Raw genomic sequence first — 27,844 nt, forward strand, 5'->3', positions numbered from 1 at the left:
AACTGAAATCTACTCACGTAAGTTAGGAATAATTAGGACCCCAAATTAAGCTAAACATAAAGTTAATTCAAATAGTCAGCTGCTGTCATTTAAATAGTTACAGAGTTTTATTGTTGCTTAACATCTTTGAATGCTTTTAAATGCACCTTTTTTTTCCTTCCCCCCTCCATTATGATCTGATTCCTTACTCCAAAAGGAAACAGGATCAAGAGAATAAATTTTGGTCAAGTCAATCATTCATACCTTGACCAAAGATTTTCTTCAGTGAAGTTTTTATCCATTATTGTCCCTAGACTTTTTTTTTTTTTAAATTAGCCAAATAAAAAAAAAAAAAAAAGGAATTTAAAAGAATGTAAACAGATGAGGCTTTGAGGTAAATAAAGTTAGAATCATTGAGTTTGTTACAAATGGCATTACCACAATGACAAACTTTTAATAGCAAATATTCAGAAAGTCTCTCCTCATACTTTAAAAACAAACAAACAAAAAAACTTTTGTAAAAATAAGGAAACATAGAAATGTTGTTAAAATGGATCCCAAACAAATCCAAGAGCTAGAAAATAACCAAAAAGGTAGGTTTACATATTATAACTGGAGTTGTTGCCAGGACTGAATTAGGACTCTGCTGATTTAACAGAGTAAAATTCAAAAGAATGTGTACAGCAAATTAATTGTTATACTGTTTTATATAACAAAATAATTGTTATCTTACTAGATTACAGTGCAACTGGTATGGTGGTTAGATGCATTTCTTGACCATTTTTCTGTTGGCACTTAGTTTATACTGCAGAACAAAACACTGTACATTATAAATCCTTCAAGACAGTTTAAATATGGATGACTTCCAGACTTTTGTATTCTGAATTTTTAAAAATGTATTTGCACAGCATGCTTTTTATAAACATGAAGAGACAGATATATATATATCTACACTAGTATAAAGATATAGAAGATTTAAAGTTTTTTATTACTGAGCAGGATTTGAATTGAAGGCCTAAACCAAACAGTTTATGCATGATATGCTATGCTGATATATTTAATTTTTTTCCAGCTGGTACACTAAATCATGAAGTGATGTTTTGTGGACTCTATCCATCTTTATCGGTAATAATCCACATCACAAACCACCCGTTTGCCCTCTAGTACTTTCCATGCTTCACTCTTCACGCATGCCAGCTTCATCTGTTGCAAATTAAATGATGCAAAAGCATAAGCAGCAAACTGTTCATTTTTGTTTACTAAAAGCATATTTATCTTAAGCCACTAAAAAGCATGATCCATTCTAAGCCACAAACCCACATTTCTCCAACAAACTTTCAAGGGTAAATGTTAACAATGGCACAGAATAAATCAGAACTTTGAAGTAATATTTTATTATTTTTTTTAATAATGAGAAAATATTAAAGGCAATCCACAAGCCTAAGTTAGAGGAAAGAAGTGGGGCAGCTCAATGGGAAGAAATAAGGGAAATAAATGAGAAACACCGTGGAAGTCACGTGCATAGGCAAACAGGATCAGTGGTGAAGAGGCAAATCTGTCTGAAGCTTCCCAGAAGATGGTTAAAACAGAAGTGATATGAAATAGTGCTGAAGTCTTTAAAAGGCAAACATTTCTCCTTGCTTTTCCAACTGAAAATGTAGCAGACAGGAGAATCTGGTTTCAACATCAACTTCCTCTCAGGTTTCCTAAATGAATTACTGAACTCAAATTTAACAGGAAAATTGCTCAAACAGCACCTTGCATTAATTGCACTTTCTGCTGGAACAGAACAAAACTACCTAACTCCTGAGAGAGACATCAAAATCCCTGACAAGGGAGAACACAAAAGCCAGCTCTCCTTCCATCGTCAAGATCCCTCATAAAACTCACTGAGTGCTGTATCCAACAACTGAAAGTTATGTGTCCCCCTGGGTTTCTCACATGTATGTGTTGCTCAGGCAACAGATAAAAAAAAAAAACAAAAAAAAAACCAACCAAACCTCATTTTGCTTCCCAGCTAGTCTCCCACACACACATTTTACACACCAAGAAAACATCAGTGATTATTAGACTACTATAAATTGAGAAAACAAAAAGAAGGAAACATTCCCAACCACCTGGACTGGTCCAAGCTCAGGAGGAACAACCAGGGAAACTCCCCCACCACCCCCAACACCCTCGCGCACATTTACACCGGTTGCCTTAATGTCACCGGGACATGGATGAATCGTCTCCCTGACTGAAAGAAGGACCCACTAACCAAGCTAACATTCATATAACTCTATTTCTTTACACTTCAAAAGCAAGCCAGGAGACAGAGATTGCAGAAACACAAAGAGCTTTAGCACAATTGTGTTTTGAAAGCCAGTGGAGTAGTTCAAGACTTTTTTTGAAAGGGCAGGAATTTGGGACACCTTCAAGCAAAAGGATTTTTTCAGTTCCCATCTATCAGAAAGAACTGCATATTCAATTTAACATATGATGTCTTTGGATTTGAGGTATGGCTCATTTACAGAATCATGCATACAAAGTTTATCCTGTGTTAAAAATGTAAAAAAATTTAGTGGAAAAAAGGTGAACAATGATTGGAAAAATATCCAGTGTTCATGTATCTCATTCGAAATGTCAATCCAAACAAACCATCAATGGATAAACTAGTACTGTCTACAGACATGAGCAAAACTGGAGCCAATCCAGCTTTGACAGAATTAAATTTTATCAAATTTGAAGTGATTAGAAATAAAAAACCTGCAGCATGATTCTATCAACACAGACACATAATAAGTACCACATACAACTGAAAGCACAACAAAATTACCCATGGACCTTTACTATATACGTATGCATTGTATTTCCTTATCTTCCTTTCTTCTAATTTTGTACTTGTACAGAATATAATATAACAAAGTGCTGCTTTAGAGCCATACTATCCAAGTAAAAAGGCATATAATAAACACAAAAAAAATCAGAAGAAGCAACTATAAATATTATTTTAACTAACCAATGTTGATGAGTAAATATGACACTAATTAACCACTGTAAAAAGCAAGACAATTTTTAAGTGTCTCTTCCACGAAGGTTACTGGATAAATATATATAACTACATAAGAACATGTTGGGAGCTCCCGTACTTTTTAAGTGCATTTATGATGAGAGTACAGATTAACAACAAGCCAAAAACTTCTCCCTGTGAATAGTTTTATCTCCTCTTCCTCATGTAACACAACCTGGGACACAATCACGAACACAGAAGCAGGCACATACATGAAACATGTATTAGAGCCTTTTGCATAAGTCCTTTTTTCTGTAATGCTTTCGTCCTGCATACACTTGCCTCTATTAAGACATCTTTACATCAATTAGCACAAAATGTATTACTTCTCTGTACCATTTACTCACAGAGGTAGACCATGAACATCAATGGATCTACTTGTAGTATAAAACCAATTATGTGCTTGTAGAACTTGGCAACAAATATTAAATCTAATATCATTATACTTTACAATAATTTTTATAATCTGATTATAAGGATACTAAATGTAATAAGAAAGCCAGTGCTGAGGCATTCACTAATATCAGATGCTTCAGGCAGTTATACTTCGATTTTAGACTATGACCTAAAAGTATAATACAAAGACAGTGTTGTTAAAGCTATATAAAATGTTTTGTTACCAAGACAAACAGTATTCTTCCACTTGACAGAAAACAGAAATGAAAATAATTAAATACCTTTTAAATACAACTGTTAATAGAGGTAATTTTTTTTGGCTCGCCTCACCCACCGAGGTTACGGCAACGAAAGATGGTATATGGAAGTAACAGCTTAAAGGGCTCTGAAAATACAACATCTGCCCTCACAGCACAACACACCGCGCTTCTACAGCCTTACAAGTTAGAGTTCTTTTCTTCTTCTGAACACAGACCTCGAGCAAATGCAAAATCTCCCCTCATAAAGGAGAACGTTTTTAAGCAACTGAGGAAGAAGACAGCATTGCAAAATAGTAATACTACTATTCATCTCATAGTAACTACTCACTTATAATTTAAGCAAAGAAAAAAGTATAAGACCCTTACATTAACATTTCCTAGCAAATTCTCGTATAAGTGTTAGTACAGTATTTAAAATGGTTCTTCATGCATTCTTCTACATGGTTACATTTTAAAATAGTGGTTTTGCTTTGGTTTCAAAAATGTAATCTTACAGCATACGATCCTGCAGATCTCACTGTTCAGGGAATATATGAAATAATATTCACTGCCAGCACATTAAAGAATCTCTGGCTTTTCCAGGCAGTCTGTCAGTCTCTATTACCTGGAAACGCACTTGAAAAGTTTAGCAGACATTTTTCTTTAAGAAAAAGTTCAGTCTCACTGTTTAGAGCAATTTCCTTTTTAGAAGATACGTTGGGCCTACACCTCCCTCAGAAAAGGAAAAAGAGGCGTCCCAGAAAAGTGCACCAGAATATCCCAGTGAAAAATGGCATGCTCTTCCTGGAAAGAAAACACAACTCAATACAACAGTTGCTTTCTCCAGAAACCCTTCACACTGCTCCCTTCATACAGATGTTTTCTTCTGCATAATCTGCATTAACCAATTAAGATAAAACATTTGCTAAAGAATCATGAAAGACATTAGGTATATCTGATAAAAATGAAGATAGTATTGGAAGGCTTATCAGAGTGACTCTCCAAAGGGCAGGTGATAACTGCCTGGCCGTAGTACGCTGGGTATGCTTACAGATGCTTCGCAACCTCTGTTAAGCCATGTAGTTACCTACCAACAGTGTGCTTCACAGAGCTCTCTCACTGCGATAAATTCCCTGGCTAGAAGTTAAATTAGTGCTCCTATTTGCTCCTGCGTGACTCCAGAATGGGTTTCACACCTTGTAGAACTTAAATCCACTAATTACAGAAGCTGATTTCTTCTCAAGGCCAGGGCATCACATTTTTTGAATTTTTATCCTGGGCAAAATCCTACTAATACTTCCCAGTACACGTGCAGGAAAACCAATGTACTTCTACAGTTTGTTGAGTACCTTGTGCCATATGCCTTAGACACTCTAAGTCTGAGCAGCTTGACAGGAGGCTGAAGATCTGAAGCAATACAGTAAAATAGCAAAAACCTTTGTAGTGGCCCAATGTGTGTTACCTGTATTCAGTATGTCTCTTCTTTAGTAAATGCACTAATGTTGGATGCACACTTAAAACTGCTTCCAGTTTAACACTCAGCTTCTTGGCTGGCATAAGTGGAATTTACAGGAATTTATATTTCTTATGGTAACACTAATAAAAATGTACATTCAGAGGCAAAGACAGGTTGGATTTTTTTAAGAAACACTAATGCCATTTAGGAAGAGATAATTAAATAAACAATGAAAGCATGATGTTTCTTAGTTTGGACAAAGCATCAATAATAATTCATAATAAAACGAATTAAAATTGTATTCAACCTTGATTAAAATAAAACATAAGCAAAGAAAATTATTTCAGTGCTTTCCAACCACTTCTGCTTCTTAAGGAGCAGAAGAGAACAAAAATAAAAGGCATCTAAAGCTAGCCAAAAAGGTAGACTTTGTAAGCAAGATAAAAGCTCAAAATATCAAAAAATTGTACAGTCCAAAGACCAGTCATAATCAGAATATTTAGCTCTGACATCTTTTTTTTCATATGCATATTAGTGTATCTGTCTTAACTTGCTTGAAGAGAAACCAATAATATGTATAATAAGCTTTTTACTCTGCTTTGCTATGGAAACAAGGCACGTGTGATCTCACTCTCTGACTTTCTGTATTTTCTCAGAAAATTTTTAACTTGTTGGATGATTTCACCCAATTAGGAAGGGAAAAAAAGAAAAAGAAAAAAGAAATGGTGTCAGCAATTCATTTTCTACAGTTGGTATGAAACAGGCAGGTAAAGGTGTAGGACTCAACTGCGTGGGACCGACAGGAGCATGAACACAAACACTCTCCTTTTGCAAGGGCAGAGAGCCAGGGCAGCGCGGGACAGGGATGGACTCTGGCACAAAGAAAAAGGGACAGAAAAAATACCTTTGGAAATTACATTAATATTCAAGCTCATTACTTCGAATTTTCATTCCTTTTTCCCGCCTCTCATTTTTTCCTTATTTAAGGCTGCAATGCTTGTTGTTGATGGAAATAACAATGCTTTTCAAGCCTCTACACACCAATATTGACCTGCTGTGTATAATACACAGCAGTGTATAATAACTCCGTGCGGTTTTCCCCTCCAGCTGCCAGCACTTGTCCATTTCAGGTTCATTTTACCTGAAGGAATAGACTGCTTCAAAAGCAACCCCACCTGGACTGCACTAGCCAGGAAAAACAAAGCAAAACCAAGATGGAAGATACGATTTCTATTTGGATAGGCGACACTAAAAGAAATTTGCTGCCTTCCTATAACTGTGCCTGCTTGCTAATTCCCTGCTGAGTTGAAGTTAAGGCACTGAGAGAGTAATGAAGTCTTTATCTTGATTGGAAAATGTTTCATTATATGAACAAATGAATCACTTGTCCACACCCAGGTTCTTTTTTCCTCTCTCTCTCTGTTTAACTGCACAGAAACATTAAAATATAACAGCAGGGAATTCAGCCAAGTTTCATCTCCCCCACCAACTGCAACAACCTGCATACACACATAAGATTTCTATAAAAACCCCTAAGTTCAAGCAAGAGAATTAAAGATTTTCTTATTTCTAGCAAAAGTTAGATGCTCTTATTTTAACCTTTGTTCATGTTCGTACTTCTAGGCATGAAGTGCTACTAAAGCACGTTACACTTGGCATCTCTTATTACTGAAGCAGAAGGCAATGTAATCTTGTGAGAAAGTGTAATAATGTGGTATTCATTTTGCTTCTGTGGCTGGAAGCCAACTCTATATTAATATTCATTTCCAGTATACAGAGCCACAATATTTCATTTATTTTAAGAATTTACAATTAATTTGGTATGATTCTGTTATCTGCTCCCAATTTCCTTCCCTGTTTCTTTGAGCTGAAAAAGCAGCTCTTAAAAAAGTAAATTCACAACTGAAGCATCAAAAGATTGCTACTGGCTACTAAAAACAAGAAAAACAAGGACAGAACAAAATGAACTTGAAATATTACAGATGACAATGAAAATTAACTTTCTGCAAATAGCAAAAATTCAATCTGCAGAAGTTCTCAGTTGACTTTTTCCTTTCCAAACTCAGCAGATAAAACACTGCAGCATGCTGTTTGCTACTGAAACTGAACCAGAGTTGTTTGTTTGCTTTTCGTTTCCATTTACAAATGTTTTCAGCCACCACATAGCATTAAACTGGGAATAAATGAATCTTTGTAAAATGTAGTAGATATAGGGATTTGAAACAATTACAATAACAAATAAAACTTATTTTAAAACATCAGAAAAAAAAACATAAATAGATGCCTCTATATCCTACACCTTTGGCTTCAACTAGTACAACCATTTTCCCAATGTAAGTGCATTTATAATTAACACAAGTTATTACCTAACCAGCCAGTCCTAAGATTTATTAATTCCATTCTCTTAACAAGCATTTACCTTCCTTACCTGTGAAAGAGGCTGAAAAGCATTTTACCTCCCAGCTGTTGGCACTTACTTTCCTATAAAAATGAGGTTATACCCAAGACCAAACAGACACCAAGAGAGCAGTCACTACAACAGCTACCAAATCAGACATCCCATCAACAATGAAATCATCCAAGATCTGCAGTGTGCCGAAGGAAATGCCAGTTTTCTAATATATCCTGGCGATATTTAAGAAAAGAGGAGAGGGAGGAGAAACTGACTGTGAAAGCTATTTAAGTGAAGTAAGAGTTCCCCATGTTTAGAAACCTTTATGAAGACTCCTAGGACGCGCTCCCCGATACACATGTATGTTCACACGGCATACGAACAACCTATTTCAGCAAATCTTGTCTGTCAGTACAGCACAAGACCCAAGTTGTGTTAGCCTAGAATAAATGGTTAGGAAATTATGCAGAGAACACGGAAGATTGTGTACAATATTTAAATTTATAACCTTGAGTTTTGCCATTTTTGGGAATTAGATCCTTTTTGTTTGTATAGGTTTGGGAAAGAAGAGAAGGGGATGCAGAGCAGCTTTCCTGAAATATCTCTGAAAATTTAGCCTTAAAGTTCAAAGAATTTTGACAGAGTAAGAGATGTATCTGCTTTAAAAGATGGTAAGGTCATGCCACAGATGCACCAGAGAAGCCCATCTATTATATACTGATTATTTAACAACGTAACAAGGCATGGAGGTGCTATTTTATTACTAAACCAGTCTTTTCATCTGGAATCTAGTCAATCAAAATGATTACACCCAGAAATAGCCTCATGTTCTATACAAATATTTGTAATTAAAGATTCATAAACCATGTTTCCTGATCATTCGTGTTTCTCTGTCTATTAAAAGGGCCACAAGAACAGCTGGGGAAACAGACTAACAGGATAAAATAGAGTTTATGAAGAAAAACAGATAAAGAAGAGATGCTACCACTTTTTTAAAAAAGCTTTTTCCTTCCTCATCTCTTTAATTTAAGAGCTATTTTAAACACCACATTTGATAGCAGTGATGTATTTTCCCCTTTTTTAAAAAAAACAAAAATATTTTTATGTAGGTGCTATTTCTGTATGCGCTTTTCTTTCCTGAAATTTAACTTGCATAGTTCTCATCTTAATAAAGTGTTTGCCGTTTTATTTTCAGCCAGTCAAATTAGAAAAGTAAAATGAGTATTTCATTTGCACTGTTTAGTTATTTTATATCACATTTAACACATCTATACATTGCTTCTAAATGGTTATGCAACATGAACATAAAAAAGAACAGGAAGAGTCCAAAAATAAGACACCTACCAAAGATATTAATAGTGTCACTTCAGCTGCCTGAACACCGCAATACAGTTTCAACATACCACACTGTATCAAAACCAAAAAAAAAAAAAAATCTATTTTCTTTTTTTCATTAAAAACGGACAGTTTGAGTTTTATAAATTAAATCTAGAACATGCTACAGATACTTTTTGTTTGACATCCTAAAACTTCAGGTCATCTAACAAAAATTAATTGTACAGACCATTCATCTAATCTGCAAACTCAAGTAAAAAAAATAAACTAAAGCTTACCTTCAGTACACTGCAGGAAGCTGATAATGAGCAGAAACCAAAAACTTCGCATTCTGCAGCCAGAAGACACCATTATTGATCTCTGTAAGAATTTTCTTTGTATTCCTTAATGAATCCAGTTATAAAAGCCCAGCATCATCGAAACCAGTGGTCTGCATTATTCATCTTCATACCTGGAGAAGCAGAGGATTTGCAAGAAAAGAGAAAAAAAAAAAAATCCATCAATAGCTGAACACCAATGATCTGGAATACCAAATTTTACTTGACATGAAGACAGAAATTTTTAATAAAAACTGACTGTACACCTGCACTGTAGCTGGGAATGTGGCAGGTTTTTGGGATGTAATCTCTCATTAAACAGAATGATCACTGACAATACATGTTAAAGCTGAAAGTACCAATGTTATTCATGTACTTGCACTAAGACATGTTAAAAAAAAAAAAAGCCATAATGTTTTCTCTATATATAAGAAGTTGGATTTGCAGATGACTAGGTTAAGCTTTTCCCACTCCCCAAATCCAACACAACCTGTATTACTCTACCTCAAAGAAATAATAAAATTAAATCTAGGGCACTGCAGTATTTCTTAGGGATTTGAAACATGGAGTGGCTGAGAACAACAGAGCAACATTGCTCAACAGTAAGGCTCTACAGGTCTCCTCCCTGCCACGGCTCCAGCGTTCCCTTCATGCTACATGTAGGCCACTTCCCTCGGATGAGAAGCAGTAACAGCAACTTCGCTGACAAAATATTCTGTTTGGTGAGGAAGCCTCTTCATATAACTACAATTTGCTTTATTTCTACCCAATAAACACCTTCAGAGAAAAGGGAATAAACATAATGGATGAGACTCTCCTGTCCTTAGCCTCTGACAAGATTTGTCTCCGACTGAGAAACATGAACCGAATTGCTCCTGTAAGTGATATACCAAAGGAAGAATTCTTTAAGCTATCATTTGCATATGAAAAATATAATTACAGTGATAGAGTGCAATAGCTGCAATAAAAGATCTGACAGCAGACTGCTCCCTTTTGCTAATGACTTCATTCTCTCACCAGCCAACTGAGTAACTACGTACATCCTCTTCATATCTCACTGTATGAAGCTAGATCATGCTTCAGCCCCAACTATTAGAGTTTGGCAAACTAGAGAAAAATTAATATCCATATAAAACCAAATTATTTTTAATTACAAATCTGGCTCTATATATTACAGATACGTTAAACAACTCTAGAAGAATGACTCTCTGAACATTACAGCAATTACAGATCCAAAGAGTTGAGTCTGGTGCCACAGTGACTTGGTCTCTCCAAGACCAATGGACAGGACTGGATGAATATATTTCTGAGATACCTGAAATTAATGTTAGTTTAAAAACATGTAACTAACTATGTAAAAATTTAAGTGTCAGGATCCAAGGGCCACTTAGAATTCTCACGAATACTGGAGCATGTTGAGGGCTTTAAAAAATACATTTACCTTTTTGGCAAGCAGAATTGGAAAGGATGAGGAGCACAAAATACCAGACAAATAAATTCTATGAACTGTACATCATTTTCAGAAGTAAAAAGTGTAATTTCTTTTATATTAGTCAATGTTAATACTAATCAAAGATAAGTTTGTTCCCTGAGCACACAAACAGCAACAAGACTGGCACTCACTTTTTTCCCCAGAGAGAAAGACAGGAATTAACAGAAAACATTATGGAAAAATTTCTCTGTCTCCAAATGGAGTCAGTGTGACTGTGACAGAACAGGAGATTATTAAACAGCCAAATAGGCTTCTTTACTTGGCTTCTCTTTAGCAGTGATGCCACTTCAGTGTACGCATCCCTCTCACGAAACACAAGCGTGCTTGTGATTTCTCACATCGGGAAATGAAAGAGAACCGACATCTAAGGACAACTGATTTTATGTTTATTTATACATAAAAACAAATCCTTTTTCCAATTTCCAACTACAGACAGGTGCTCTTCAATCACAAACGCTTTTATCCACACATATTTCAACAAAGAGCATGCAATGGCAAACGAAGGGCTTCAGCACAGGACAGCCAGAGCCTGGCTCTCCCTGGCACAGACCCATGTGCCCAGAGGTAAAATATGTGCCCTCAATTTAGATGGTGAAACACCAGCTGCTACAGGACAACCCAGAAGCAGTTATGAAGAGACACTCATATTGTATCTCCAGATCTTTCACACTGACCTGAGAGTGTTTTGTAACTAAAAAAAAAAAAAGAAAAGAAAAAATCAAATCTAAAAACCCACAAAGGATGCACAGCATTCAGCAGAAATTACAATTGCAAAGGAGCTCCTGCTGAGTAAAGAAGAAAAAATTGCCACCATGATACATCCAAAAAAAAAAAAAAAAAAACCAAAACAAAAAAACAAACCAAAAAGCCCTGGAGATAGTTCAGCTAAAAGCTTGGGAAGAGCTTGGATTAGTTTTTTACCTGTAGCACCCAAAGGAAAAATCATAAAACTATTTCAAAGATACTACAGACTAATCAGCATAATTTCAGCAAGCAATCAGAATAATCCAAGAGAATAGATGAGGAACAATAATGGCTAAAAGTGAAATTAAGTCAGCCATCTGATTGTTCCCAGTCCGTCCAGAAGATTTTGACTTCCTGAGACTCAAGTTTTATCGTTATTTTCCTAGCATAGCACTGCACTCCCCAATTCTGAGACATCTTCCTTCACCTTCAAGTGGACAGTGACAAACCTGTGCTTCATCATCCTTAGGGTCATCACTTCCTTCTGGGCTTTTTTTTAAATTGGAGGGAGAGAAAGGGTTGTATGAAAAACAAAAACAATAATCAAAGCACCATTTGTGGTACCCAGCATCCCTCTAGGAACTAGCTGCAAAATTTATAGCAGAGATGACTTTTTTTTTTTTTAAATAGAGTAAGAGTTCCTGACCTTGTCAGCTGACTTATTTTAATCATTTTAATAAGAAATCAGTTTCTGAAGGGACACTGATATTTTTGTGATACCAAAACCAGCAGAGTTTCATTTATTCAGCTAAGAATAAATGTAAAATATTTAAGGACAAATTTAAATGTTTTGTGCAATATACTGTTCTCTCTAGATTGCTGTAGCCTACAGACGTAGAATTTAACTCAGTGTGCTGCTGCAAAAAGAATTTGAAATAAACTAAGCAGTTCCTACCAGATCATTAGCAACACATGTTTTTCTTAAAAAGCAAGAAAAAATTAAGCAGTGTTTGAAAACTGATGTAGTAGGGTTTGATTTTACTTCTTTCTTTTCTTTTGAATAAAAATTAACAGTTTCACAGCGAACAATTTTTAATGCAACCTATATATTTGAGAAAGTCTTTGTGGCTCCAAGTAAAAGAACGGTGCAGTTCTGAACCAGCTATTCATCAACATAACAAAAGCTAATCTTGAAAAAGGTACCCAGACATGAGCTGGAGCCAGAGAGCACTCCAGCCATAGACACTGCTGTCACCATCCATCCATCAGTGACGGAGACTGTCAGTGGCATCTCACAACAACAACAACAAATCCCAAACCAAACAAGTAGGACCAGGAAAAAACGTATTCAGTTACTTCTTTGTAAACAGATAAAGGAGACTACAGCGAGTTGCTGTCCTGTGCAAATACCTTATTTCCCCTCAGAGCTTAATAAACCTTTTCTCTGGATCACTAACTGCCTGGGCTTGTGGGTGGGGCAGAGAAAAACTCCCTAAAGCAAAAGGTTGCTTGAATTTCAGAGTGCTGAAAAAAAAACTGCCTAGAAAATTCCAGTTGTAACTTAAATCCCTACCTCTGGGCCATACTGCAGTCTCCCATAGGGAAAAAAACCCAACCCTCGGCTGGAAACAGAGCGGTTCACCTTGTTAAGTTTCTTCACGTACGTGCTGTTAAAGAAGACGAGATCAGTAATGGAAATGTTAATGGTCAAACCTGTACAGTGCAAAGGTGTTGGGCATCTCTTCATACCATATTCATAAGCCGTGCTCCAAGTCCTGAGTATCTTAGTGCCCCTGCCTCGCTTCCTTGTTCTTCTGAAGCTTCTTACAGACAGAACACGACCACAGCAGAATACGCGCCACTGCTGGCCATCCCTCTCCCTGCAACATTGCTCAAGAGCACCCCAGAGATAAGAGAAAGCAGCTCCAAGCACGTTCCTTGAAATACTTTCATCTTTGAAGAGAAAGACCTCTAAAGGACTGCCATGTCCCAACTCTACTCTGTTTAACCTTCCCAAGGTTTTATTTTCAAAAGCCAAAAAAGGGTCTTTTAAGACCTTCCGGACAACTGACACAGCATGCTCAAGAGTTGCCTTTTCCTTCCTGTTCCATCCAGCTTTTCAGGTAATTAAGACAGAGGGGAATGCAGAGATCTTTCCAGCTAAGCAAGGATGTTTTTCTTTAGCTGAAAGTCTTTCAGACTAATGCTGATGTATTTTGCAATATAGTGCTTAGTTTTCCAAATCATCTTCGAAACACCACCAAGCACTTGCAACCTCAGTCAAGCTTTTAACATCTCTATTACAGAAATAAAATTTACACTGGTTTCACAGATGATGAGGCACAGAGAGGTAAGGAGCATCAGCTATAGCTGCACAGCTCATACGTGCTGAGGAACTAGCAGGACCCAGGCAGTCCTTCTTACAAATCCTATATGACCTATCTTGCCACACATGGAGCACCCCCACCGCCTTTCATAACCCAGTTTATGAAACTAAGTAATTCTGTAATATATCTCTGCAGAGGAAAGGAGGGGGAAGAGGAAGGAAGGGTGAGTAGATACATATTCATACAATATAATAGAATACTTAGTCTCCTGAGAAATCATGTGTCCACATGCTTTCCCATCATGAGGCCTTCCCAATTTAAAAGAAAAAAAAAAAAGTTAAACTTCCTATAATCTGTAACATAAGAATTTAATTAGTGCAGTGTGATTAGTAAAACTGTCTAAGCCACATTAGTAAAAAATTAGAATGAGACTAATACTGTTTATGATCTGAGAGCTACAGTTTTATATGTATCTGCAATGAGACCCAGCTCTGTTTTTCAACACCGAACATATCTGCAGACGCATTTGAGTTATTCCTAAGTCTTCAAAAGGGTTATTTAAAAATTGACTTATATTAGTAACTTTGCATTAGTGCTACAGTATCACATCGTAGAAAATCTTCAAAGTTACAAGATCTTACAAAAAAAAAAACCTGAAAACAAGACCACCGTGCTGGCTTAGTTAGCATCCTCCTACCAGCTACGGTAAACAATCAATGCCTGATCTGTTCTAATTAAACAAGATGCATATTGCAAGAAGAAAGGAAAGGCTAACTCTGCTCTGTCTAAAATTGGTTAACAAAGACTTCGTTTCCACTAAAAGCAATTCAATGCTTAAAACATACCAGAGAGTCTCATCTTCAATTCTGTATTCAACACTCTCTATTAACTGTCACCTTGAACACTGGATTTCTAACCCAAAACATCTCTGTAGCAATACAGTATCAGGGAAGGGAATAATACAGTGAGAACAAGACTTGACCAAGGTCATTCAGTCTTTGCAACAACAACAAAAAAAACCAAAACTTCAATGCATTCAGCTGCGTTGTGCTCTGAAGTGACATACCTGTGCCTGAGGAGCGCCTGCACGCCCTGAGCGTGCACCCAAGATTTAGAACAACCATAGAAACGCCAACCCCACACCAGCCTGGGTTCCCACCTCATCAGGGCAGCAGATAATTCAAAATACCAAATCTGCCTATGCAAGACATGACACTAAAGAGTGCGCTGACTCTATTTTAACAGTGCAATATCACAATGTAGTCCATCAGTCCACAGCAGCTCAGTGGTCTACCGCAATCATTCACTGAGAAAATAAATAGAATTTAAGAGGAAAAGGCGAAGATTTTCCTTTCTCATCAGCACTCCAGTTCAGCTCGGCCTCATTCTTGTGTTTTACAGACAGGTTACACGGTGCTCCACTCCTGACAAGCCAGCTTTGCCCCTTCTTGTTAACACAGTAAAGCCTGGACACTCTGGGGAGTTTTCATTCAATAAGCCAGCAAAGTAAACCTTTGCTAGCGCTAATAAGAATGGCTTTTTTTGGCTCCAGGCACTCTCCTTTTGCCAGGTTTGAATTTCTTTTTGCCTTTGCTAAATGCTCAGAACCGGGAGAGGTGGGGGGCAGGGGTGTCACTCAATCCTCATTGCAAATTCCTTCTATTTCACGTGAATCGACACCGTGCCGCTACATCAGACCACCTCCGCTCAAATACTGCAGGTAAAACCTTCTTAACACTTCTGCCCTCTGTGTCACTGCATCTTCCCAGGGGTCTCAAAGATAAATCTCTAGTATCCAAAGAATGGGGGAGGGAAAGGGATGCTGCAAGTCAATTACAACCGTTATCGGCTATAATATCTTGGTGTCACACTGAGTATGTTAAATATGCTGATCACTTTGGACATCAGAGGCACGGTCTGAGGCTGTTTGCCATTCTCTTCATTAAACTGCAAAACAAATAGCACTCGTTTTCAAACCTGTGTAGGACAGATTTTATGAACATCAAAAATAAACAAGAAAATAATGAATAGCTATAAAAATCACCAAAAACCACACAACGAATCAAAACAAGCAATCATTACAGCTGAAGAAAATTCAAAGGGTTTTCAAACTTCTCACAGAAATCCTCGAAAGAATCTATTTATATTAGAAGATATCGTTCCTTTCCCTTGGAAAAAAAATAAAAAATAAGAAAAAAAAAATCACCAGACTAACATCAACCAAAGACACAGCAGTCTCATAAGACAGTAAATCTGCAAAGCCTTGACAAGGCTTTGCAAAGGCCCATATTTCTCAAAGCTGTTGTGCCACTTAGCTGATCTCTTTTTTTAACTCCCATCCAGTGTTTTTCACAGCTGAGAACTTGTTTGAAGTGGAAGTAGACTGAAAAACAAAACAAACAGAAGAGTCCTAGGACTGTGGTCAGACATGCCTGTACCTGTGCAGCGACGCGGTGTTTCTCTAGCTGACTGCGAGGATTTCAACACTCCTGATCTGCTTTATGACCACTCACCACCAGGCTTAAGCAGGGAAATGAGTTCAGATACGCCTTTCACAGCTGACACACTGAAGTAAGACAACCTCATTAGACCATCATAGAGCCACCAGCGAAACACCCACAAGCTACTAACTTCCAAAATAAAATCAAGTTATAGGCAAGAGCAGACAAGAACACATTTTCACCCACGCGCTTCCAGTATTTTTGCCCTTGCTGTAACTGGGTTCATGGGGGCTGTATAGCCGCAATGCACTGAACTGCAACTGAACCACGGTCGGGGACGGCTGTGCTGCAGCCTCAGCATCTGGTATTCACACACAAACCTCAGCCTGGAAGTACCAATCCCCTGGCAACTACTGCACTGAAGACTTTTTCTTGAGGTATGTGCCAAGGAATATTATCCAAAAGATTCATGAAGGTACTATGATAGCATCCATTTAAAGCATCTAATTTTCCATCGGCTGTATTTAAGATCAGTGTATGTGGTCTGTATTCAATATAAATGATAAGCTCGTGTGGGCAACAAAGTCACTTCTGATTGTTTTTAAAAATTCTAACAAAAACCTTTGTTGTTACCAGAAAAACACTAACTCTCCAAAAAATAACTGAAAAATATTTATCATTTTTTTAAAAAACTAGAAGCAGGAGGCATATACACATACACACACAATGCACTCAGTGTAATTTGTGCCATGTTTTTTTGCTTAAAGAGGAATATAGTTCTAATGTTAACATCTGTGAGACCATAGCCTAATCATTGTGCAGTGAAATATGAAACAAAATCAATGGTGGCACATAAGATGTAATCTCTACTGTGTTTGGCTTACTGCATTGAATTCTTGACTCATAAATCATTGTTACTAGCCATTCAGTGAGTCAATATTCAGATTCCCTCTTGGTCTATACATATGACCACTAAATGAAATAATAATGACCAAAATCTGTCAAATATTAGGTTATCAATATTACCAAAAGGGATTTCTTGGGAGCAATGAGGTAATCTAGGATAAAATACATCAGATGAGCATGCAAAGAAATGTGGAAAACCTGTGACTAAATATAGAGACAGTAGGAGAAAGGTATTTTTAAATGTATCTTCTTCCATCCTATCCTCAGGTATTAAAGTTTACTGTAGCATCACAATAACACATTTTATGAAAGACCATTTCAATAATGCCTGCTTTTAATTATTTTCTAAAACATGCTGCACTTCAGCATTTTTCTTTTTCTTCTTTCACGTGACCCCTTCTCAAGTTATTACTAGTTTTCTTTATTTTCTCTAAAGCACAAATAATATTACAGTAATCGGAGAGTACAGTTTTCTTACCAGCAGCCTGACAGTCAGGAGCTTCAGAAGACTGCATTTTAGTTCCACTTAAAACCACCACCACCAAACAAACTTCTAAGCGTAATTCCATAAAGCTGTATTTTCCAAACCATTCACAAACCACGTAGTTAGCAAAAGGTGGCAGATCACCTCTTACAGAAAAACCTGAGAAGTGCTGTGTGCCACCATCCCATAATCGGCCACAAGCCACAGCAAAATTTGTAATTTTGACAACAGAAGAAGGGAAGAAATGATGGAGACCTCAAATACATCACCTTTGAAATAATAATCAACTAAGAACAGTCTTTCTAAGTACACAAGAGATTCTCCAGGCAAGTATGACTTACAAGTAGAAACTTCACTGAATTTACATAACTCTTGGAGTACCATAGTGTGCGTATCAAGTACAAAAAAAAGAAGCATACATTGACAGAAGACATCTTTCAGGTTCACCGATTTCACACACCAATAGCACTTAAAGTAGAAGGCTGAAAACTCAAAAATAATAAAATAAAAATCAACAAACTCAGTTTTTCTTCCTCATAACTCCTTTTTCACACACACAGATTGACGGTGAAAACAAGAACTCAAGGGTGAGAAGCCATGTGTGACAGTACTGCACAGACAGCACTAACTCTTCCTTACATCTGCAATGAAACACTTCTGCTACTGGATGATGGGCTCTGAAGATGTATGAGTTGCCTAGGCATCTAATGGTGCAACTCTAGTTAAGAGTATTTTCTTGTACAATTTAATAAGCAATGAACATTCAGGTGACTGTTCTTAACTGTGTACGGCAGCTGAATGACTACCAGTCATTCACCACTCCTTTAATTGGGGTGGGGTTTTTTACTTATTCAAACTATAACAGAAAAAAGGAAAACTACTTCAATTCATTTTTATTCCTTTTGTAGAAAAGATAAGTTGAAACTTATAATGATTACATTTGAAGAAGTTACAAGCAAAAAGAGTTCTAAATCATAATTCAACAGAAAGGCTCCTTCTACTTGCATGTACCACTGTTTAAAACTCTTCTCCCTAGCATCTTACATAGTATTTTCCCTGCCTTCAGGGGGAAAAGAGCAACGGCGGGGGGGAAAAAAAAAACAAAACAACAACAACAACAAAAAAAAACCAAAACACACACCACCAAAACAGAGACATATTTTGGAAACAGCAAAGGCCTTTCCCATGCACTGTGAAAAGGAAAGTGTGAAGTGATACCTCTTAACTATTAAATAAAATGAAATACGGGTTATCTGCAGCACTGGTGCGCCAGCCACAGTGAACGCTTGAGGACAAAATATCCCTAAATCACTTTCACTCAGAGAATTTAAAAAATAATTAATAGTTTTTAAAGTATTCAAAATAATGAACTCTCTTTGTTGGAATAACTGAAAACAGGAGGCTGAAGAACCGTCCACTGTACTCAAAGAGCAGGTTCAGGAACATCCGAGGAACTTAAAGGTGCACAAGTCCATGGGACCCAATGAGATCCATCCGCGGGTCCTGAGGGAACTGGCGGATGAAGTTGCCAAGCAACTGGCCATTGTATTTGAGAAGTCGTAGCGGTCTGGTGAGGTCCCCAATGACTGAAAGAGAGGGAACATAACCCCATTTTTCAAAAAGGGGAACAAGGAGGACCCGGGCAACTACAGGTTGGTCAGCTTCACCTCTGTGCCTGGCAAGGACATGGAGCAGATTCTCCTGGAAACCATGCTAAGGCACATGGAGAGCAAGGAGGCTTCACCAAGGGCAGATCGTGCCTGACCAATCTGGTGGCCTTCTATGAGGGGTGACAGCATCAGTGGACAAGGGACGAGCAATGGATATCATCTACCTGGACTTGTGCAAGGCTTTTGACACTGTCCCACACAATATCCTTCTCTCTAGAGAGGCATGGGTTTGAAGGACAAACCACTCGGTAGATAAGGAGTTGGCTAGATGGCTGAACTTAGAGAGTGGTGGTCAACAGCTCGATGTCCATGTGGAGACCAGTCACGAGTGGCGTCCCTCAGGGGTCCGTGTTGGGCCCAGCCCTCTTCAACATCTTTCTCAGTGACATGGACAGTGGGATAGAGTGCACCCTTAGCAAGTTCGCTGATGACACCAAGCTGTGTGGTGCCATCGACACGCTGGAAGGGAGGGATGCCATCCAGAGGGACCTTGACAGGCTGGAGAGATGGGCCCATGCCAACCTCATGAAGTTCAACCAGGCCAAGTGCAAGGTCCTGCACCTGGGTCATGGCAATCCCAGGCACAAATACAGGCTGGGAGGAGAATGGATTGAGAGCAGCTCTGAGGAGAAGGACTTGGGACTGCTGGTGGACGAGAAGCTCAGCATGAGCAGGCAATGTGCTCTTGTGGCCCAGAAGGCCAACTGCATCCTGGGCTGCATCAAAAGGAGCGTGGCCAGCAGGTCGAAGGAGGTGATTCTCCCCTTCTACTCTGCCCTGGTGAGACCCCACCTGGAGTACTGTGTCCAGTTCTTGAGCCCCCAACACAAGAAGGACATGGACCAGTTGGAGAAGGTCCAGAGGAGGGCCACAAAGATGATAAAAGGGCTGGAGCACCTCTCTTATGAGGACAGGCTGAGTTGGGGCTGTTCAGCCTGGAGAAGAGGAGGCTCTGGGGAGACCTGATAGCGGTCTTCCGGTACCTCAAGGGGGCCTACAAGAAAGATGGGGAGAGGCTGTTCAGTAGGGCCTGTTGTGATAGGACGAGGGGTAAATGGCTTTAATATAGAGGGAGGTAGATTTAGATTAGATGTTATGAAAAAATTTTTTACACTGAGGGTGGTTGAGCACTGGAACAGGTTTCCCAGAGAGGTGGTGGATGCCCCCTCCCTGGAAACATTCAAGGCCAGGCTGGATGAGGCTCTGAGCAACCTGATGTAGTCGGGGATGTCCCTGCTCCTTGCAGGGGGGTTGGACTAGATGACCTTTCAACGTCCTTTCCAACTCTAACCATTCTATGATTCTATGATTGTATTTCCTATGCATTTTTAAGTCATCCATGTAGCACAGATACAATTTAATATACACTTTTAACACATTTTAGCAGCAACATGACCTCTGATGTTCTGTGGTTTCATCAAGCAGACCAAGAACTCCATGTAACACATTTACAATTTCTTTTAAATAATATAGGTCTTGGTAGCTGTATGTGACAATGACACTGCTACTTTGGAAAAAATAATATTTTTCTTTAATTAGGTTATGTTATTGTTTTAAATGATAATTCATTTATCCTTTCACGATTACAAATACCTGTCTTTATTTTGTATTCTTTTACTAGAAATTAAAGAGAATTTTTTTTACAAACATCTGCTTTTCGTATGTTCTGCTGCAGTTCATGAACTGGATGTGCAACTAAAAAGAAAAGACATAAATCTACATTTGTCTATCAACAATATTTATAAGTGAACCAAGTGGAGAGATTACAAAATTTTAATAAGAACATTATATTATAGTAGCAATAATCTAGGTGTTTTACTGGGAAGTGAAGTGGATTACCATAAATGAAATTTTAAATGTCCTTTCCATTTTTTAGATAAGACAAAATGACTCTTTTCATGTCTCCAGCGATAAGGATACATGTGCCACACATTTAAATAGTGCCTTCACCCTATCCAACCCTGCTCATGAATTAATAATTCACTGACATTAATACAAGAAGATAAATGATAAAGAGGTTACAGCATAAGGGCCAACGGTACACATATACTTCTTTTAGAACAGCTAATACCTCTCTGCCAATTACAGTTAGAACTTTTTAACAGTTTTCAATGGCATTTTTACAATCTAAATAGCAGCTTATGCACACACAATTTCACACAACTCAAGCTTAATAAATCTCCTGCTGCTACCAAACAATCATTCTGAGGGATTAAAGTGCAACATCTGCTAACATTAATAAGCATTTTACATAGCAATATGTATAAAAGCAGTTGCTATCAGTCTTCTGAAAAAGCTTCTAGACTGGTTTGGCATAAATTAGACCTTTATCGTTCAACTGGTAACTTCAGCTTACAGCAACAATAAGGTAGCTATATCGCTCTATAGTAGGGAAAAAACAACCGAATTATAGAACGACTGCAATTACCACTTGTAGCGGAACAATTTTAAAGATATTTGAAAAATAAAAAATAAAAAGTACATATGCAAAGAATTCCAGGTAGGAACCTGGTAAGGTCCCACAATTCCAATACTTACAAAAATCCAAAGCTATCAATCTGTTTGTGAGAGACAATTTCTCTCCTAATACCAGTTACAGCTCTTCAATCCACCTTGGGCTTTTTTACTTTTTTTTTTGTATTTTTACCAAAGCAAAACCTACTGTGAAAGAACGCACGCCTTTCCAAGGCATAAAATAAATATCAAGGGTTTTATTTAATTAGGAATTCCAGCATACATTTTTAGGTAGAATTTGGCAAACGAGCGTGCTTTGGAGTCGAGAGACATGTAACATCAGCCTGAGCCAAGAACACAGTTGGCAAACACGGCACAAACTTTTACGCACAGCCCTGCCAACACAACTCAAGCCCTGCAGTTCAACGCGGACAGGCGAATGCCAGAGCCTGCCAATCACCCCTTCCCTGCAGTGAACAAACCCAGCAAAGCCGTATTCTAGCTGGTGTTACCATTTTATTGCAAAGCAAGTTTTCACTATCTTTAAAAACACAGAGAGGTAAAGTACTTCAGGCTCTTACTTCATCAGCCCTACAATCTCAGTATTTTTTAGGAACTCAAAAGAATCAATAGTAGATATTATAACACTAATAACACCTTTGCACAGTGCTCCAAGATAATTCATTTGTGCGGACACACGTGGGCCACTATCTGCCAGCTCATTTCTTTCTTCTATGCAAAAAGAAATTTGTATGAAAAACATCCACAAAGATGACAGAACAGCAAACTGGATCAATAAGTATGTCAAAAATGTTTCACCTACTTCTTTTTTAATTAGCAATTAATTTTCCATTATGAATTGCTTAAACATGATTGTTTTAATATTATTTTTAAAGTCAAAACACTGCTTTAAAAATTACTATTATTATATTTTCCTGACATCATCTACATTTTAATCTGACATGTTACAAGAGAGAGATGAAGAAAATCAAAGCAGTAAAAGATTCCAGCAATGCCAGTGCTTGACAGCTAACACTCAGGACCTTTTGACGCTATCACGCTTTAAAGTACCCAGAACTAGGGCTGAGGCCAGGCTGAGAAAAGATAGTCATTTAAGGACAGAAGGAAAAAAGCATTTAGCATCTACTCTTTCCTCAGACTGATGGTTCCTTTAGGTTGAAGGCTGCACCTGCAATTCCCATACATATTTCAAAGAGCGGAATCACTGTCGCTGGAGGAAGCACATGGGGATTAAGAACCCAGATGCCTCAGTGCCACAAACAGCCTTTCTTAAATACAGCTTGAATTTTAGATTATCGTTTTAAAATAAAATTTTTGAAGTTACTGTGTGCTGTCTGTAAAAATACAACTTTACATATACGTGACAAATTCTTACTTTTTTTTTCTTTTAGAACAGAAAAACATTATATTGGCACATTACACTGTTTTAAAGCTATTCCTCCACCCACACTCTTAATTCTCACATCAGACATATCCTCTGCCATGTGCTAGCCCTACATGTTCCTGAAGATTTACTGCTGCTGTAGTAGTCTCATGGCCATTTCAAATCCAGGTCACAACTTTCCACAGTTACTCAGATTAACATTTGCAATTTAGTCTATTTAACCCAAGAATTCAACAGCACTGAGATGAAGACAAGGTGAGTTTTCTGTTCAGAAATGACTGAATAGCAAATATGAAATTTAACAGGTTTTAATCATAATAGTTTATAAACAGTGTAATATATATGTCTGCCCTAATTTAGTAAGATGGAATTCTCACATAACACTCAAAATGAGCACAAAAAAAAATTTTTCTGGCATTTCACTAAATTAAAGTCTTCGGTCCCCACAGCAAGAATGCACAAATTTAGAATTTATTAATACCTTAAATCAAACTCACTTTTATGAAAGGCAATTTACGAGTCATCTTCTCTTGTGATAACAAAGAACAGAACGGAGTCTTAAACAGATTTTTACAGACACTTTGATGATCGTCTAACCTTTTGGTCTGATTGCTATTTTTAACAAAACAGCATTTTCTTTGAAATCCAGCAAACTCTTGTTGTCATGAATATAGTTGTAAGCCCCCAGTGACAGAGTGGCTGACAGCTCAACAGACAGAAGATGTATCTGAGACAAGTTGCCCCTGTTTAGAAAATGCATGCCGTTTTACCAGCTTCTCGTTCAGCAATCTGAAAAACCCCAAATTTAATCTAGACCACTGTATCTCACTGCTTGCCCAAAGATACGTCATTGTGCAAAATCTTCACGCTCACAAAACCATGTAAGCTATACACCTGCTCAATAAGCCACCTTGATTTAAGTAGCGCTCTATGTACTTTAATATTTTAAATTTCTAAAGCTAAAGAACACTATCAAGCCTTCTGCATTGCAGGCACTTCTGCAATAGATTACAAATCAGATGCACAATGAAATCATCATCATCAGGTACACTCCCCCATACTGTTACTCACCAGAAATCAGCAAGAGTCACACTGAGGGGCCAGAAAAAAGGGAGGAGGGGGAAAAAAAAGTAAAAAAGGAAGGGAGGCAGGGGGGAGCAAAAGAGCAGGCAGAGCTGGAAGATGGCACCCCCCCAAGCAGTTTTAAGTGCAGTGGAAGTGGGGAAGCCCCTGGGCAGGGCACAGGAGGAAAAAGCAGACGGCCAGGGGAGGCCTAGGGACAGGTGCAGTAGCACGGGCAGGCCCGGCCCTGGCCTGTCACGGGTGGATGCGTCGGGGAGGCCGGGCAAAATAAAGTGACAATTAAGGGAGCAGAGGAAGGCCGACAGTGAAGGAATGCAAGGCAACAGGGAACAGAAAATACGCAGAATAGCACAGAAAAGGGAAGGACTTGCTCGTATGAAATATCTGAGCGTAATTTAGTTTCTTCAAGCAGACTGCCAGTATTGAGAATGTGGCCACACACCCATAACCCAAAGGTACAAGACTGACTTTCTGTGTGGAACACAAATGCAAGCTACACTAACTGCAACTATCTGCTTTTTAAGCTATATGAAAAGCCCACCAATCCACACCAGAAGCCATGAATCTGTTTGAAGAACGAGTCAAAGCAGTAATAAACCTGGAGAGAGAGAAAGATAAGGCCGGCACTACATGTTACGAGAGGGGCCAGCACACACACAAGATGCCGTCTGCCCGTGTCCCTGCGTACCGTTATTAAGAAACATTTGCTGTTCTGCAAGTAGTCACATTCTATAAATGACTGATGATTTTACAGGGCTAGAATAGTAATAATAATAATATTTAAAAGCTGACCATGATTTCAACACAACTATTGCATGTTCTGGGCAATTTTTTTTGTTTAAAAATCAAGTCTAGAAGAGGTTGTGACAGTAATAAATGTACAGTTTATTTATGGGTCACTATTGGACTGAGCTGAGATTTTATTTCTGGAAGAAGAGAAAGACCGGAGGATGAATAACATGGACAAAAATGGAAAGGAAAAAAAATAAACCAACCTAAAGGCCCTTCTTCTCAGATACATAAGAAGTGACAGACCGAGGCATGACAGAACACTTCACCTGACACTGCCTAGTTATCAACACTCTTCAGAAGTTACCCGGTTTTATTTTAATACCTCTTCAGTCAAAACGCAATTTGACGTTTTTGACCTAAAAATAGCAGCTTTATAGATCTTCTAAAAATAAAAATATCTATACTAAGATTAATATGGTGTACGATACAAGTACACCTCGCAGCAAGCACAGCTTAAGAGTTCGACAGCCAGACATTTCACCCCAATGATTTCTAGTCACCAAAATAAAAACCAAATTCACTGCCACAGTATTATTTTAGGACAGTTAAGCAAATACTACTTTTTAGCTTTGCAACAGTGTTGTTATTCACTAACTAGACCATACAGACATGCAGTCCAGCTTGACTGAGAGCAAAATGAAGGAAACCATGCTCTTCCTGGCAGGCAGCGACCTTCATTGTGACTCTGGACAAGCGTCTCTTCTCCTGATCTGCCTCACAGTTTTAACACATGATGAACTGGATTCTATGTTTTTGAATTAAAAAACACCAGATTAATAAATACTCACACATACATGTACTTAAGCACACACACATTAATGAGCTGAGATACTAATTTACTATTGTTCAACATTTTTATTATTTCATTAACTTTCAAAAATATTTACAAAAAACACAGTCCCTAAGAATAACTTAAGATAGGTAAGAATTAAAATACATTCAGGTAGATTCTTTCAAATATTTAAATATACATTTATATATTTAAATATAATTTAAAAGTTGCATTCCTTTCTAGGAAGTTATTTATCTTGCAAGGACCAGTAACAGCTCTAACTTCCAAACAGCAGGTACCGATTGCTTCAACATTCATAAAGCACCAATTTCTTAAAGCCTGAACTTACACAAAAGTCCATTTTCCACTTTTCATTTCAAGCCCCTTTCAATAAGCCATAATTATGATTTCTTTTTCATGTTGTTATTCTGTTACAGGTATGGGGGTATAACTCATTAAACCGGGGTTGAATAGTCTGTGGTATGGGAGGAAAAGTACCGCTGCCCTTCTACTAAGGACCAAAACATCAATAATGCAAGCTGACTGGGAAACACTATTGAATAAGATGATTAATTTTTAAGAATGTGGTGGTGATAGAAACAAACATCGCAGAACAATTTTAAATTTTACAAGAATCACAACAAAGCTTACAGAAATGAAGCCTTTGAAATAAATGAATCTACATCTCTCATTGTTCTAGCTTAAAAATTCTAGACTGTAGGAGCCGCAACTCTGGAATCCAGCCAGCACAGCTACAAGCGTCGCCAGCAACCCAGGCTGCTGCGCAGGGGTACTCCGCTGCTCCAAGTATGCACTGGAGTACTTTGTGCCATAGACTGTGCTGGCACTGCTTGATAATGTTTGTCAACACAACTCTGAGGGTTTTTTGATCTTAAAGCTATTCTGTTTTAGGTCCTCCATCCAGAAGTAAGCATTCGGTGAAAATGACTGCCAATGAGCAGGCAGATTTACCAACAACAAAAAAAAAAAAAAAAAAAAAAAAAAAAAAACAAACCCAAACAAAAAAAAAAAAAACAAAAAACCAAACCCAAAAAAAAAAAAAGTAAAACCACACCAACAAAACCAACAACAACCAAACCAAGCTACCACGCAAAAATTAAAAATGCAAAATACAGTTATCCTGTAAAGTGGATCCATTTCCTACACATTAGTAAAACCACACGGACTCTGGCCACGCCATTACCCGAGACAGTCCCGCGAGCTTCCCATGGCCCCTGCGCTGTTCACCTGCAGCCCTGGATGGGGAGCACAGCCGAAGCCTCCCCCAGCCCCCAGCGTATGTGTGTGCCCTTTCTGGGAAGAAAGATAAACAAATTGGTGTTTCCCATGGAGCACAGGATGAATCTTTTTGCTCATAAGTGCTCTTATGGTTTCCATAGTGAATGTCATTTACATGAAGGCATTATAAAGGTTCCCACATGAAAATGCATCTCTGGCATAATTACATTCTTTCAAGTTACTTTTCCTCCCACTTGCTATAGTTCTTAGGTGAAAGGAAAATATTGACAAAAAGAGGACATGAGGGGGACATAAGATAACCACAGACTGAAAAACACGAAACCACCAAGTCATTTGCAACTCTTTTTTAAAAAACTTTAACTCTTCGTTGCTACTGGGCAGCCCAAGATCAACTACACAGGGTAAAATACTCTAATTTATAGCCTAGGGGTTCTTCCATGCTTAAAAGGAAGGAGCATGTAAAGAAATACAGTATCTTTCTCAACCCATCTGTTCTTTGAAATGTCTTCATTAAAATGGAGATTTTGACTTTTTGACTGTGAATAACAGAAAAAGGACAAACCTGGTTTCTGAGCCTCTTCATCTGCAGACAGCGCACACAACACTCCCCCCTTTCGTCTCACGACGATTGCACTTTTATATCACAGGCAATTTTTGAGGCAGAAGGGCAGATGGGACTCCCTCTGGTTCTGACAATCAGTTAAATGACACCTTTGTTTGATTACAAAGCAACTGAAAGAATTTGGTCCCAGATTTGGATCTGCAACACAGAAGGACCCATACTTTCTCAGACCCGAGTGGCAGCCATGACAGGGACCACCACCGTGCACAGGATGACAGTTACGCAACCGACCACATCGCTAGAGAGCTCCAAATCACAAGCCTACAGTAAAAAAGGTGCTCCTTTT

The 27,844-nt window shown here is 38.1% G+C and overlaps 1 protein-coding gene across 7 annotated transcripts in view; it reads right to left on the reverse strand.

Moving 5' to 3' along the window:
• ADGRL2 (adhesion G protein-coupled receptor L2) overlaps positions 1 to 27,844 on the reverse strand; it is a 163,053-nt gene that overhangs the window by 120,022 nt on the left and 15,187 nt on the right. For all 7 annotated transcript variants that reach the window (XM_086752969.1, XM_086752971.1, XM_086752972.1 and 4 more), the window contains exon 2: positions 9,128 to 9,300. In XM_086752969.1, coding sequence (XP_086609095.1) covers positions 9,128 to 9,200 — 73 coding nt within the window. In that variant the 5' untranslated portion in view covers positions 9,201 to 9,300. The remainder of the gene's footprint in view (positions 1 to 9,127; positions 9,301 to 27,844) is intronic.

The sequence above is a fragment of the Chlamydotis macqueenii genome, chromosome 8 (assembly GCF_036417535.1).
Source record: "Chlamydotis macqueenii isolate bChlMac1 chromosome 8, bChlMac1.mat, whole genome shotgun sequence".
NCBI classification, from domain to species: Eukaryota; Metazoa; Chordata; class Aves; order Otidiformes; family Otididae; genus Chlamydotis; species Chlamydotis macqueenii.